At 42.4% G+C, this 16150-nt stretch overlaps 1 protein-coding gene across 1 annotated transcript in view; it reads left to right on the top strand.

Moving 5' to 3' along the window:
- QRFPR (pyroglutamylated RFamide peptide receptor) overlaps nt 1-15231 on the top strand; it is a 60908-nt gene extending 45677 nt beyond the window's left edge. Inside the window, exons 3-6 of the mRNA XM_054030324.1 lie at nt 2448-2509; nt 4516-4751; nt 9286-9383; nt 14749-15231. Coding sequence (XP_053886299.1) covers nt 2448-2509; nt 4516-4751; nt 9286-9383; nt 14749-15152 — 800 coding nt within the window. The 3' untranslated portion in view covers nt 15153-15231. The remainder of the gene's footprint in view (nt 1-2447; nt 2510-4515; nt 4752-9285; nt 9384-14748) is intronic.
- The last annotated feature ends 919 nt before the right edge of the window (nt 15232-16150 follow it).

Genomic DNA, 16150 nt, shown 5'->3' with positions numbered 1-16150 from the left:
TCACAGATATTGTGGAGCGCACAGCAAGCAGCAATAACAATGGGGATATTCTTTTCGCTGAGGTCTGAGTGAGTCAGTAAGCTGCGCCTGCGCGCTTTTAAATGTCCAAATGCACATTCCACCACCATTCGGCACTTGCTCAGCCTGTAGTTGAACAGGTCCTGACTACTGTCCAGGCTGCCTGTGTATGGCTTCATGAGCCATGGCATTAAGGGGTAGGCTGGGTCCCCAAGGATCACGATAGGCATTTCAACATCCCCAACAGTTATTTTCTGGTCCGGGAAGAAAGTCCCTTCCTCCAGCTTTCGAAACAGACCAGAGTGCCTGAAGACGCGAGCATCATGTACCTTTCCCGGCCATCCCATGTTGATGTTGGTGAAACGTCCCTTGTGATCCATCAGGGCTTGCAGCAGCACTGTAAAGTACCCCTTCCGGTTTATGTACTTAGTGGCTTGGTGCTCCGGTGACAAGATAGGGATATGGGTTCTGTCTATTGCCCCACCACAGTTTGGGAATCCCATTGCAGCAAAGCCATCCACTATGGCCTGCACATTTCCCGGAGTCACTACCCTTGATATCAGCAGGTCTTTGATTGCCCGGGCAACTTGGATCACAGCAGCCCCCACAGTAGATTTGCCCACTCCAAATTGATTCCCGACTGACCGGTAGCTGTCTGGCGTTGCAAGCTTCCACAGGGCTATCGCCACTCGCTTCTCAACTGTGAGGGCTGCTCTCATCCTGGTATTCTGGTGCTTCAGGGCAGGGGAAAGCAAGTCACAAAGTTCCATGAAAGTGCCCTTACGCATGCAAAAGTTTCGCAGCCACTGGGAATCGTCCCACACCTGCAACACGATGCGGTCCCACCAGTCTGTGCTTGTTTCCTGGGCCCAGAATCGGCGTTCCGCAGCATGAACCTGCCCCAGTAACACCATGATTTGCACATTGTTGGGGCCTGTGCCTTGTGAGAGGTCTATGTCCATGTCAATTTCCTCATCACTCTCGTCACCGCGCTGCAATCGCCTCCTCGGCTGGTCCTGGTTTTGCTTTGGCATGTCCTGGCTCTGCATATACTCCAGGACAATGCGCGTCGTGTTCATAGTGCTCATAATTGCCGCAGTGATCTGAGCGGGCTCCACGATCCCAGTGCTATGGCGTCTGGTCTGAAAAAAGGCATGAAACTAGTATCTGACGGAGGGAGGGACGGAGGGAGGGAGGGAGGGGCGAGTGACGACATGGTGTACAGGTACAGGGAATTAAAATCAACAAAGGTGGCTGTGCATCAGGGAGAAACACAAACAACTGTCACACAGAATGGCCCCCCCAAAGATTGAACTCAAAACCCTGGGTTTAGCAGGCCGTTGATTTCACGGAGGGAGGGGGAAGCAAATGAATACAGAACAAATCTATTTTTTACATCTTAAGCTGGCAGACGATGGTGCAGCATGACTGATAGCCCTCGGCATCTTCTGGGTGCTTGGCAGAAAATACTGGGCGCGTGCCAGAAAATAGCAAACTACGACTGATAGCCATCATCGTCATTGGGAAGGCAGCGACTGGGAGACATACAGAGTTTCAGCCACTGCAGTACGACGACGACAGATACCAGTCATAATACACCATCTTCTACCAAAAGGCAAGGGGCTGCTGCTGTGTAGCAATGGAGCCCCATGTCTGCCAGCACCCAGATCGCCGATGAACGCTACCAGTCATACTGCACCGTCTACTGCCAAAAGGCAATTAGCTGCTGCTGTGTAGCAATGCAGTACCACGTCTGCCGGCACCCAGAGGACATATGGTGACTGTGAGCTGAGCTGAGCAGGCTCCATGCTTGGCATGGTATGTTGTCTGCACAGGTAACCCAGGTAAAAAGGCACGAATCGATTGTCTGCCGTTGCTCTGATGGAGGGGGAGGTGCCTGACGACATGTACCCAGAACCCCCCACGACACTGTTTTGCATCATTCAGGCATTGGGATCTCAACCAAGAATTCCAATGGGCGGCGGAGACTGCGGGAACTGTGGGATAGCTACCCATAGTGCAACGCTCCGGAAGTCGACGCTAGCCTCGGTACTGTGGACGCGGTCTGCTGACTTAGAGCACTTAGAGCATTTTATGTGGGGACACACACAATCGGCTGTATACAACTGATTTCTGTAAAACCGGCTTCTATAAATTCGACCTAATTTCGTAGTGTAGACATACCCTTAAGAAGGAAATGCTTGATTAAGGGCCTTGATGAAGAGAAAAGTGTTGCTATTGTTCATATTTACAATAAGTCAATTGTCCACAAATGTTGACTGTAAAATTTCACCTTAAATTTCGAGTTCAGTTTATAGCACGAAGTTCCACATCACTTTGTTTTGCTAAGTGGAGCTATTAAAGTAAAATGAATTCATGTTAAGTTCCCTGTTCTGCTGAGCATTAAGAAGACGTTTGTTTGTTTACAGGAATAGTCTGGTTGCTGGCAGTTATTGTTGGGTCACCTATGTGGCATGTACAGCGACTGGAGGTATGGTATGATATATCATGTAATCACTCTTTCAGAGAGAGCCCTTGTTTCAGACTTAGCTCTTGCAGGGTCTCATTGCAGGGGATAGCAACAAGGCTGAATAAACTCCAAGTATTTATGAGCAGGGATAAAGCAGAATCTGGTCACATGCTACTGTAAAAGTTGTCAGTGTTTCTTACGTAGAGTAATTGATTTTGTAATCTGACTTTCTGGGTCCTCATTGAAAAAGAGAAAATGGAGAGACACTTTTAATATTGTCACTGGCAAAGGATTGTGGGCAGTTTTGGAAAGCCTTTACTTCAGGATGTGGGCAGAATTTGACACCTGGGGCATTTGGATTGCCTCCCTGTAACCTTGTGCTGGCTTTCCATACTATATTGCCTACTTGTAGTTATGCCTCTCTCCCTGTCTTGAAGATGAATAGTTGCATCTGTGCCTTGCACTGAACCTTCCCATTGCTTTGTATCTGCAATGACACGCAATAGCTTGGGACTTTGAAAATGATTATCTTTACGTGACATGGCATGTTCCTATAAACATTTCTCCATAGCTATTACATTTTAAGCAATGGTTACTCCATTCAAAACCTTCATTAACTGTTAGAAGCAGCTATTTGGGAGTCTGGGTTTTTAAAAAATCCTTTAAAAAGTGTAACTTGGCATATTGGAGTTTGAGAAAGGGGCACAGTAGTCTATACAGACATGAGCTATGTATGCTTGGTTACAAGCTGTGTGTGTGTATAGACAGTTGTTTTTTGGGAAATCTTTGTTTGTTGGCTGATGAGACAAATTTGTTCTGAAAACTCACTTAAGTTTGAGAAGTTTTCAGTCAGCCTCCATAGCTACAACTGCAAAAGCTGTGTACAGATACCTGCATTTGTGCATGCAAACCAAAGCCCTGACCCTGCAGTCTGATCCACCTGGGCAGAAGCCCTGCACCAGTGCAGGGTCAGGCTGACTTCAGTAGGATTCTGTGCACGCACGGGGGGAAAGCAGGCTGCTTATGTGGATTTAGTTGCAGGATCAGGGCCCAGATCACAGAGTTAAATATGCAGCTGTACCTTTTGTTCACATGAAAATGGATGTGCCAACCAAATTGGCATTTAAATTATATACATTAAAAAAATGCCAGGGTTAAACAATGTTTTTAGATACGTTTGGCTTTTTTTAGCCTTCCAAGAAGCTTTTGATAAATTACCTCAAATGAGGTTATTTATCAAAAGTCTCTTGGAAGGTTAAATAAATCAGATGCACTGTTTCTCTTTCATCCACTATTTAGTTCTGTGTTTTATATTTGTCATTAACTTATTGATTTATTAATATTACTACTACTTATTAATGTTACTTTAGACACTTTAAAAGTGTGATAGGTGCTATAGAAAAATAGTCCTTGCCACAACCCCAGTTGTAGAGGAAAATTAAAATAAGACACTTGGGGCAGGCTTATGGTTCCTTTGTGGTAATGCAAATCAACCTGACTTTGACCAGTGGTACACAGAGAGCCAGTGTACCCGATCCACAGAAAACCTGCGCCCACTACAGCCGTAGCTAGAAAGCACCTTATCTGTTTAGCTCAAGCTGTACAGACTTGTATTTGTCTCTGGGGGACCCCAGTTCAATTCCTGTTGTATTGGCCAAGATGGCCAGCATAACCTTAAAAGTAATCAGCCCAAACAGTACATTGTTTCAGCACATCTCAGCAGCTGCCTCCAGGAGAAACTGACACTTCCCTCCCCAGCATAAACCCTGAAGGAGTGTGTCAGTTAAAACACCTCTTGCTCTTCTTGGAGGGTAATCCCTCTGCTGCAGAGAGGAAGTACAGTTTTTACCCTGCATAAGCTACGGTGAACACAGCCCTTTACATGGAAAATGCATTAGAAGAATAGCCTCACTAGAAAGGTGTCTCCACTGAATTCCTGTTATAAAGCAAGGGGCTTTAGAACATATGACACTCTTCATAATTAGGGTCATTATTAAAGTGACTCATTTCTATTTCATTTGTTTTAGATTAAATATGACTTTCTGTATGAAAAAGAGTTTGTTTGCTGCTTAGAAGAGTGGACCAGTGCTGTTCACCAAAAGATATATACCACCTTCATTCTTGTCATACTATTCCTTCTTCCACTGATGCTGATGCTTCTGTTGTACAGTAAGATTGGTTATGAACTCTGGATTAAGAAACGAGTGGGAGATGCTTCAGTTCTTCAAACCATTCATGGGAATGAAATGTCTAAGATATCAAGGTTTGTAAAGTAAAACCATATAGTTAGAACTCTCAGTCTTGAAAAGCATATCTGGGGACTGGCAACAAGAAAAGTTATGGACAAGATTTTCAAAAGTGACTAATGACTAGGGCCCTACCAAATTCATGGTCCATTTTGGTCAATTTCACAGTCATAGGATTTTAAAAATTGTAAATTTCATGATTTCAGTAATTAAATCTGAAATTTCATGGTGTTGCAGTTGTAGGGGTCCTGACCCAAAAGAGAGTTGTGGGGGGTAACAAAGTTATTGTAGGAGGGGTTGCGGTACTGCTATCCTTACTTCTGTGCTGCTGCTGGCAGCTGCATTGGCTTCAGAGCTGGGTAATTGGAGATCAGTGGCTGCTGGCTGGGAGCCCAGCTCTGAAGGCAGAGCCTCCACCACCAGGAGAACAGAAGTAAGGTGGCATGGTATGGTATTGCCACCCTTCTGTGCTGCTTCGGGCGGGGTGCTGCCTTCAGAGCTGGGCAGCACAGAAGTAAGGGCGGCAATACCGTGACTCCTCTAAAATAACCTTGCAGCTCCCTTTTGGGTCAGGACTCCCAATTTAAGAAATGCTGGTGTCCCCCTTGAAATCTGTATAGTATAGGGTAAAAGCACACAATAGACCAGATTCCATGGGGAAAGACCAGATTTCACAGTCCGTGACGCTTTTTTCATGGCTGTGAATTTGGTAGGGCCCTACTTATGACTTAATATTTGGTGCCCAACTTGAGACACCTTATAAGGGCCTGATGTTCAAATAGTGCTAAGCACCCACACTCTGAAAATTGGACCCTTTTCAGGTGTGTCACATTGTGCGCCTAAAATTAACACTTTTAAAAATGCAGGTCATGAGTTGGGAGGAAGAAGCAGTTTGTTACATTCCTGAGGCAGATTGGGAGTGATCAAATACAGTTCCTTTTAGAATCCACCTGGAATAAAATCAATAATATCAAAAGTTTTCTAAGGTGAGTTCATTATATGTGTGTCTATAACCATTGTTCTATCAGCCTTTTAAAAATGAAAGTAGTATATTAAAATAAAAAAGAATTGGAATTTACCTGAAAACTAATTTAATACACTCTAATTGGGTAGTTTCTAAAGAGATATAAATGCCCTCAGTCTTTTTCTGCCTCATGAGACCATCCAGATGGGAACTTTGTGTTTGAAATGCAATTAAAAAAATGAATAATTAACAAGCAGACAACAAAATGGTATAGTTCCTTATGCTTAATTGTAATTTAGTGTAGCAATTACCCTACTTTATATATTACACTGCAGTTTTTCTTTAATTTGGCAAGTTTTTTCCTGGTGTGATAGCAACTTCTAGCAATACGTGCACAGAAAACAGGAGAGTACCATATTAAATATTGAATCCAAGGAGAATAATAAGTAGCAGCTTAAAGAGAAAAGATTGCTCAGTCAAGTGGTTAACATCAATCAAAATGAGGATGAGGATGAAGTTGCAAAACTGAATAAAATAGTAATGTAACATGCTTGTAAAGTGTGTGCCAATCCCCAGCTAGTGACTCCTCCACATAGAGGATAAGGTTCTACTACTTCTGTCCACCAAGAGAGTTGCTACTTTAGCTCAAGTGGCAGAAGTTTATATTGGGTTCATAACACCTGGTGGTAATAATGTTATATAGGAGTTCATGAGTAATGATAAATCCAGACATACTCTGAGCCTGCAAAGTATTTTGGTGAAAGCAGGGCATGTACTCCTAACAGATGGTGCAGATCCCATTCCTCCAAACACTATCCTCTAGCAACAAAAATTATCAGGTAGTGAGGTTCCATCCAGCTCCTTATCTATGTTGGACATTGACAGAGTAATGAGACATTACAGATACAGTCAATATTCCAGGTCCCAGGAAAAGATCCTTGCTTTTTGATATATCATGGATTTTTGAGTAGTTTCTCCATCTCTAGGTATCAGAATTAGACTTGCTTGAACAGCTATAACAACAAAATTGATTTTTAAAATACAATATTATCTAGACTCCCTACCATAACTTAAATACTTATCTTTTGCATTAAAAGTGTTAAGTAAAAGCTGTTAAATTATTAAATATCACATCTTTACATATATGTTTGAAACAGCTACACAGAATGATCCATCCACGTTTTTAATATATCACTGTGTTATCTGGGCACCTTAACTTCAGCCCTAAACAGAACCTTTGGGCTAAGATTTTCAACAGTGACTCATGTTTGGGGTATCTGTGACCAGGAGCCCTTCTACCACCAAAATATATTTCTTTTTCCTCTGGGTTGGCTGGAGCATAGGGCCCACAATATCCTTTGCCACCCTAAGAAATGCCTCCTTGATCACAGGTAAGGGCTGTCTGGGAGCTTTGTGAGACCCTGCAGGTCTTTGCACTTTGGACATAAGTCACAAGACCTGTAATAGTCTCCCAGCTCATATCTGGCCAATAAAAGTTCCTTTTCAACCTTTCATAAGTCCCCAAGTGACCTGCAAAAGGACAGTTGTGGGGTAATGTCATTAGCTCCCTACATGCTTAACAGGCACAGCCAGCTGCTTGTAAACCTTTACAGGATTTTTGATTTTCCCCATAGGACTTTCTCTATACATCCTTCCCTCCTCTTCAAAAAACCTTTCCCTGTTTCCCCTAACTGGGGACCCCTCATGCTATCTAAGGATGGGTCTGCTCTTTACTGTGGTGCAAATTCCTGCTGGCTGTCAGCTCTGATCAGAGCCTCCTCCACTGGCACTGGGAGTGGCTCTGCCCCACTTGTCCTTGGAGACTCACTGTGTCTGTCTGATAAGTCAGGGCCAAGGATGTCCCTTTCCCCTGAGCTGTTTCTCGTCTTTACAATTCCTTTCTGGGGCTACAGAGCGACATTCACTTTTAGTGCAGGTTACTATATTAATGGCTTTAGACATAGTTAGTATGTTACTTCCCATGAGAATTTCTGCTGGAATGCAATCCAATACACCAAATTTTAAAATGCCTTCCAGACCTTCGCACTCTACGTACACTTTAGCTAAAGGCACAGTGGTTTTAAAACTTCCCTAAGCTAGGAGTTCTACCCTTTTTCCATACAGTATGCCAATCTCCCTAATAATACCTTCTCTGAATCACTTACAAATCTGTTACCAGTGCTTGAAGTGTGAACCTTAGTCAACCAGCACATTGTGTGAAAATCTTGGCCAGAGTATGCTACCTGTGACGTCTGGCTCAGGACACACACAACTGTGAGCCACTGTGGTACTGCTCTGCCTCAGTTCCCCGACACAATAGCTTGTCTGTCTTGCCAGCGAATTCTTCTGGACTCTGCCAGTCCATATCTTGCTTTCCAAACCCATTTCCTGAGGTCCACAGAGACATCACTACCACCAAAGAGACGGTGCATGCACCAGCATGTTAGGTTTGCTGAGGACTTGCCTTCCACTGTTAATACACAGTACTGAGATGGTTTTGTAAGAAAACAAATTAGTTTATTAATAAAGAATAGATATTTAAATGATAGGCAGGGCCAGCTCTGGCTTTTTTGCCGCCCCAAGCAAAAAAATAAAAACCTGTGGCGTGGCAGGAGCGACAAAGCAGGAAAAAAAAAAAAAAAACCTGAGGGGCAGCCGGAGCCAGGGTGCAGGGGGACTCCCTGCACTGCAGATGTGCCCCGGCTAGCGGGGTGGGGTGGGAGAGGGAGCAAGGGGAAAAAAAATAAACGGCCGTGCCGCCCTAGGATTGGGTGGAATGCCGCCCCGTAGAATCTGCCGCCCCAAGCACGAGCTCGGCTGGTGCCTGCAGCCGGCCCTGATGATAGGTATAGTTACAAATAAAACACAACACTCTTTCTAGTGATCGAAACTCAGTTTTAGCACGTTACAATCTTTGTCTAAGCAGGTTTTTCACTTACATCAAGCAGGGCCATCCCTAGCTATTTTGGTGTCCTACGCAGCCCCCCAAGCCTCCGCTGTGGGTGGGAGGGCTGGCCACTCCCTGTGGGAAATGGAGTGACCCGGCCCCAGCCTGCTCTGCTTCCCTGGCTCCCAGAAGAGGCCTGATTTTTCAGAAAGTGCTGAGCATCCACCTTTTGAAAGTCAGGCCCATTTAAGGTGTTGCAAATTGGGCACCCAGAAATTGAGACACTCAATGACTAGTCACTTTTGAAAATACCTCAAAGTCTGTGTGCTCATAAGTATCTGCTTGGGAAAAAACTGCATTTCAATGCATCTACAAATACTTGCCTGTCCAAATATTTAGAGCTGAATAAGTAAATGACAGAGTTTATTAGTGCAGTTGCATGAAGGTAAGTAGATTTTGCATTTCAAATTGGATCCTGAGTTAGGAAAATATGACATTGCTCTTGTTATTTATTACTTATTTGATATGGTTCAGTGATTTCAAGGAGGGTTAAGCAAGTGGGCATTTCTGAAAATCCCATTAAGTGCCTATCTGCATCTTTGGGCACCTAAATACCTTTAGAAGCTGACCCTGAGGCATTTGTGCTAATCAACAGTTTATTCAAAGTTATTCTGTAAAAACTACCTTAGTGTAATTTCAGGAAGAAGAAGCGAGCAATCGTTATGATGGTGATGGTGGTGGTTTTATTTGCAGTCTGCTGGGCCCCTTTCCATGTAATTCACATGATGATAGAATACAGTGAGTACCTGCCACACTTCTTAAATTAAGGCATTTACTTTTGAGTGTGTCTTTTTCTTTTTAGTAATGGAATCACTGGTGTTGTATCAAACTCTAGTGCTGCTGCTCTAGTGCCCATTGCAGCTAAGGTGAATATGTGCTTTTAAATCTGGAATAATAAACATTCCCTCATGATATAACAGTGGTTCTTAATCTATTTATCAAGTTTGTCATCTTCTTCTTGTGTTTTATGGTGAAGCAGACTTACTTGCTGAGTCTGTGATCCCCAAGCACTGGACACGATAGGTAATTAAAAATTAAAGTCTTTCATTTTTAATTCCTAGCATTCTGAAAGAATTTCAGTATTTCTTTTTAATAGGCCTCATTTTTTCTCAGTGCTCTTACTAGGTATTTCCATGAAAAATTTTGAACTTTTTTTTTCTCCATATAAAATACCCCCTTTCAATGGTGTACTCTTTGTTCTCCCAGAGGAGATGATCATCTGTTTCCTGGACCTTGCACATCCCACATAATCCATATTTGTTTGTTTGTTAGAAACAAATTACTATTAATCTACAATGGCCAGTTGTATTCTAAATTGTCACTTCACTCTATCTCTCAGGGCCTTGGAGTATATCAGCATTTTTTCTCTTGGGCATATTTCATATTCCCCTTTGTTTCTTTTGCCCATCGTTCTTGCCATTCTTCTCAACTCATTTTTAATTAGATGTTTAAACTCCAGTTTATTTAAAGGGCTCTCTAAATCAATTTGCTCATTTTCAACAGCATTTTTTTGCCATTTTGTCTGCCAGGTCATTGCCCACTACCCTGTGTGCACTGGGATCCATTCTATTACTATGATTACACCCAACTACATCAAATCTATTGTTAACAGTAATATTTCATTCAGAATATCATTTCTGCTCTTTGAAGAGCCATTGCTGATTGCCTGTAGTCCAAATAAGGAAACAGACAGGATGACCGTAGCGTCTGGATGCACATCTATGACCCAATTTAATGCCAGCATTATCCTTGCCAGTTCAGCTGTCAAAACGGCTACAAAATTTGATTCTGAGTGCACTGAAAGCTGTTCCCATTTGTCCTGTTCTGACATCTTTGGATCCATCAGTATATATTGGACAGTAGCATTCCCATTTATCACAAATGTTTTCATTTGCCATAGCTTGCACATTTAACGCTCCTTTTCCAGTCATAATATATTTTTCCCAAAGCTATACATTTTAATCTTTTAGGTCTTTGTTTTCACCAAGATCTTTTGTCCACACTTTAACCTTGCTTACTTGAGGCTTTTTGAGTTTTTGCCCTACACATAGCCCACTTAATTCCCAGCATTCATCCTATATTAGTTTGGTGTTTTCATCTTCAGTTTCCAATGACTTTAGCCCAAAAGGTTAAGTCTAAAAGCTTTATTCTTAAAGCAATGGACAGTTCACCTGCAGCTATCTGAATTACACACAGCGGTGTTGTGATGAAGGCACCACATGCAATTTGTAACCCCAGAGCTTGGACTGAGTCAAGCTTTCTCAAATTCATTTTTGATGCTGAACCAAAAGCCTGATACCTGTACTGATCAATTGGTCTTACTGGAGTTCTGTATAACATCACCAGTACTCTCTTTTCCACACGCCAGGAGGTTTGAGAAGTAGTTTCCATATGATTCTTCCAAGTGAGCGTGCTATCAAATATCACCCCTAAAAATCTGTAGCTTTTAACTATACTTATTTGCTATCCATATAGATATGATTTATAATCTTTAAAATTTTTCTTTTTAGTGAATATCATTCCTTTAGTTTTGTCAATTGAGAATTTAAAGCCTCACGTTTCTCCATTCTGCGCCTGTCCTTAGTACATTTACTCTTTTAGCAGCTCTTTCCGGGTATCTGTTTGTGACCCCTGAGGCAAAATCGTCAGCAAATAAAGCAATGCCCATTCCTGCACTTAACTCTTAATTCATCATGATCACCCTGTGGAGTGCCATTTGTTAGTGTACATATATTGGAGTAGGCTTTTCCTACTCACACCTGCATAGTTCTTTTACTTAAGAAATCCCTTATCCACCTAGACTTCCTTCCCTTTATACCCATGGCAGCCACTTTATAAGTAAACCCTCTCCAGAACATTCCATAAGCTCTTTCAATATCCAGAAAAGTTGGCCTGTATGCATCAGGTCAAGATCTCAGCTTGCCTGATTTCCTTGCTGGAACAGTAACTGCATGCTTCCACTCAACTGGTAAAATAGTATAATGGCTAACAAGGGTCAGGCTGGAGACTCTTGCCTACATGCTCGGGGTATTACTGATCGCCATATTTGGGGTCAGGAAGGAATTTTCCTCCAGGGTAGATTGGCTGAGGCCCTGGAGGTTTTTTGCCTTCCTCCGCAGCATGGGGCAGGGATCGCTAGCAGGAGGGTTCTCTGCCAATTGAAGTCACTAAAACACAGGTTTTGGGGACTTCATCAGCAGAGTCAAGGGAAGGGTAGGGATGGTTTTGTGGCCTGCAGCATGCAGGGGGTCAGACCAGATGATCATAATGGTCCCTTCTGACCTTAAAGTCTATGAGTCTATGAACTGGCAGATTACCTTTTCCTCATATGCTATTGCCCAATTTTAGTATCACCCTCAGACTTCTTTCAGATAGGTGTTTAAGCATTTCAAAGCATATACCATCCGGCCTGGAGCAGTACTTTTGCTCTTTTTTATAGATTTTGGAAGTTCCCTCATACTGAAGTTCTCATTTAAAATTGTTTCATCTTCCTCTCCCACCTGTTCAATACCCCACTGTTTTTTTCAATGCATTTTCTTTTCCTCTCACAGCTATCTATACTCTCATTCTCATCATTACTAGCTCTTTCAGCCCTGAACTGAGTCAGCCTCTCTCCTTTATTGCCCCTCCAGGCTTGGCATTGCCTGCAGGTATAGTGAGGTGAGGTTAGCTGGGCCCATAGACTCTCCTTTACCCCTTTTCTGTGGATGTGGGGCCTTTTTGCCCCATCAGAGTCCCTGATTGGGGACAGCAATTAAGACAATTGGTCTCAAATGAGGAAGACACTGACACCTGCTCCCAAATCTGAATTTAAAATGTCTCCTTCCTACTGTTGCTTCATTTCAAGCCTGAGTCAAATCTCACAAGACTGGTAGTTGGCACCCAGCAGATCTGTTCTTGTGCCCAGGGTCTAGGAGGCCCATTGTAGGCTTGCCTTTCTCACACTCTCTCCTTCTATGGGCGGGCGTAGAGGAGGAGCAAAGAACAAGCACTCATAGTCAGCATGTGAGTGCTATGCTCAAGAAGTGGCAGAATGCAAGTACTGGAAATACTGGAAGTGCCATTACACCTTCTAGCTCCCCCAAACAGTGCCATAACAGTGACCCGGAATATTCCAATAGGACTCAAGCACTGCTCACGGTACTCTGTCTCCCTGTGGGGGCTCCTCTCACCCTGAACGTGAAGGGTTTGCAGCTGTCAGAACTGGCCTTGCAGATAATGCAATGCCAAAGTATACTACAGAGCTGCCTTGCAGGTAAGACATCCTCAGTGCAAATCAGAGACTATCTGTGGGTTTTGCCTTAAGTTATTTTTGGCTGCTACTGCAGTTGCCTTATAGAAATTTCAAACCAAATTGTGGATCGTGACTACTGCAGTCTTTCTTTGCTTTTACGTGCCTCAATCACCAAGGATCTTGTTTAAAACACTAGCAATTAAGTATCAGCGCAGAGCAAAGGGGCTGATGCATTTCTCTTCCTCACTACATTGATTCATCAGTTGAAAACACACAATTCACTACAACCAAAGCCATTCATCCATTATATAAAAACACTTTTTTTGGAACTATTAGCCTGTACCTTTCTTAAACTTCTACTTCTCTCCATGTCACTAATCACTCTCTGCCACTTGGACACTTCTCTGATCAAAATGCTTTATTGTTAAACAAAACAAAGCAAAAAAAAAAAAAAAAGTTGCCTTTCATTGCAAACTTGTAGTATGGGGACTCCGTTTTTGGAAGAATTGAAAGAGGAAAATCACTTTTTAATATTTTATGACATTGAATATTCAGAAATTGGGATGAGAGCCAGATGAAAGATAATAGATAAGAAAAAATTTATAGGGGAGTTTACACTTGCATGTTCGTACAAGTGTGTATGAATGGAGAGAGAGAGACAGAGAAAATTATGTAGGGCCAATGTTTCCACTTCACTGAGGAAGCTGGTTTCCTGTGCTCTGTAACTGTCATCAGACATTGGTCTGATTACATCCAATTCAGTGTGAACTGTACTTATATACTTCTTGAATTTCTGTATTTATACAGCATGTGACTGACTGTGATTATCAGTGAATACTGTATTTTAAAGCTGTATCCTGATTTGACCAGTGTGGTTAGTTACAGCCAGACTGTAATCCATTCCTTAAGGAGACTTTGTGCATGCAAGAGAATATGCATGTTTATATAAAGCACAGGTCACCCATTCCTTGAAGGCGAAACCCTGCTTCTACACTGACCAGAGATGAGACTCTGAAATGAATTCAATTCCTGGTATAGGTGGACAAAAATGAGGCTTGGTGAGTTAAGCACAGGACTGTGAGTTGGTTTCGAGTTGTAATCCCAGCTCTGCTACTGACTCATTGCATGGCTTGTCACTTCCCCTTTCTTCCTTTCCCCTGTCTGAAAATGGGGCAAATATTTACTCAGCTAATGATAACTTGCTTTTATAGTGCTTTTCATCCGTTGATCTCAAAGCACTTTACAAAGGAGTCAGTATCATTATCTCCGTTTTACAAAGGGGGAAACTGAGGTACGGAGATTTACCCAGCAGGCCAGTGGCAGAGCTGGGAATAGGACCCAGCTCTTGTTAGTCCCAATACAGTACACTCTATTAGGCCACGCTGCCAACTACTATGTAAAGTGCTCTATAAATATTCATGTTGATTGCTATTTATTTTAAATGGCTGGAGCATTACCTGCTTATATCTGGCCTGGATTGGACCCAAAGTGTGTGAGCACAGAGGAGAGAGCTAGTTTTCCACCGTGTGAAAAGGGCAGAGGACAGTGTAGAGGTACAAAAACAGTGTTTACAAATCTGAAGTGAAGATAGAACATGGGAAACAATGGGCTTTAAATAAACAATGTATGTAACTGACTGGTAGCTTTGTGTCACTCAGCTGTCTGTTAATTTTGCAATTCATAAATTGCGATTTTCAGACTATCTTTATATGACTGTGTTTTGTTTTGTTTTGCTTTCTGGTCAAAACCCATTATTAAAATGGATAAAAACATCTAAGAACTTTTTCTTGAAGCTGAACAAGAACTTCTGACCTGCAAGGGTGGGTATGGCATGTGGGTATCTATATAATTATATTTCCTTTTTCCCAGGTAATTTTGAAAGTGAGTATGATGACGTCACAATCAAGATGATCTTTGCTATTGTTCAGATCATTGGGTTTTTCAATTCCATTTGTAACCCTATGGTATATGCCTTTATGAACGAGAACTTCAAGAAAAATTTCCTCTCTGCAATCTGCTTTTGTATTGTCAAGGAAAACCCATCCCCTTCGAGGCGACTTGGAAACTCAGGGATTACCATGATGCAGCAAAAGGCACGTCTTTCTCTAGGAGAGCCCACTGCTTTAGAGGAGGCCAGGAGAGAAGCATTCAGTGATGGCAACATTGAAGTCAAATTCTGTGATCAGCCAGCTGCAAAAAAGAATACAAAAAGGCACCTTGCTTTGTTTGCCTCTGAACTCACTGTGCACCCTGCATTAGAGAATGGACACTAGCATCATGAACAGAAGAGAATTGCTTCCTATATTTGATATATTTCAACAAACCATTTTGTTTTATTTTCTACTTTGCACATTGAAGTGAGAAAAGAGAATATATTTTAAGGTTTATTATAATGCTAGAATATGTTTTCAAAACAGTAATATATTTTACAGGGGTTAAGAATAAAACTTTGGAAAAGAAGTTCCATTATGATTACAAAAAATATTTTTCTTATGCCAAATTCTGGCTCTCTGGGGTTTACTCCCAAATGTGGGCAAACTAACACTGTTTTTCTGTTAGCAACTCTGTTTACTTTGTGCCTGTGTTCTTGTGGGCCATGGGAATGTGCACAGCTGACTTTGCAAATTGCCTGAAGGTATAGTCAGTGGGGTGAGCACATACTGCCTCTGGGCAGGTCTGGATTCCATATGAACTATGCTACTTCTACCAAGACCTGCCCTCTGCAGCTCAGTGGACAAAGGGACTGTAGATTAGAGTCTGGGAGGAGGCAAGGTTGAGACGCATCAGGTGTATTATGCGTTTCTCTTGTGCTATGTATGTGAAAGGCCAGCCAGAATTTGTCTGTATGGAGTAAGACTTACACACTGTCTGCATACTAAGGCTTTTGTTAAGGGAAGTCAATTTGATATCAACAATGTACCTGTGTGTGTCTAACAGATATACTGTCATCACAGGATAATTAGCCGAATACAAATATAAATGTTACACTGGACTGGCCTGTAAATTGCATCACTTTAATTGAAAAATGCATAATGTCAAGAAGTGCAGTAAAGTCATCAATGCAATGTAGAAGTTGGAGGATGTGTTCCCTAAAATATAGTTGTTTGTTTAAGGTCCCAATTTAGATACATTGCTGACTAACTGTAGCAATGCCATCACTATAGGGCGGGGGTGGGCAAACTACAGCCCGCGGGCTGTTTTAAGCTAGCCCACAAGCTCCCGCTGGGGAGCAGGGTCTGGAGCTTGCCCCGCTCCGGTGCTCCAGCTGGGC

Source organism: Malaclemys terrapin, chromosome 5 (assembly GCF_027887155.1).
Source record: "Malaclemys terrapin pileata isolate rMalTer1 chromosome 5, rMalTer1.hap1, whole genome shotgun sequence".
Taxonomy (NCBI): domain Eukaryota; kingdom Metazoa; phylum Chordata; order Testudines; family Emydidae; genus Malaclemys; species Malaclemys terrapin.
Note: the sequence above shows the minus strand (reverse complement) of the source record. Positions and strands in the feature narration are given on the sequence as shown.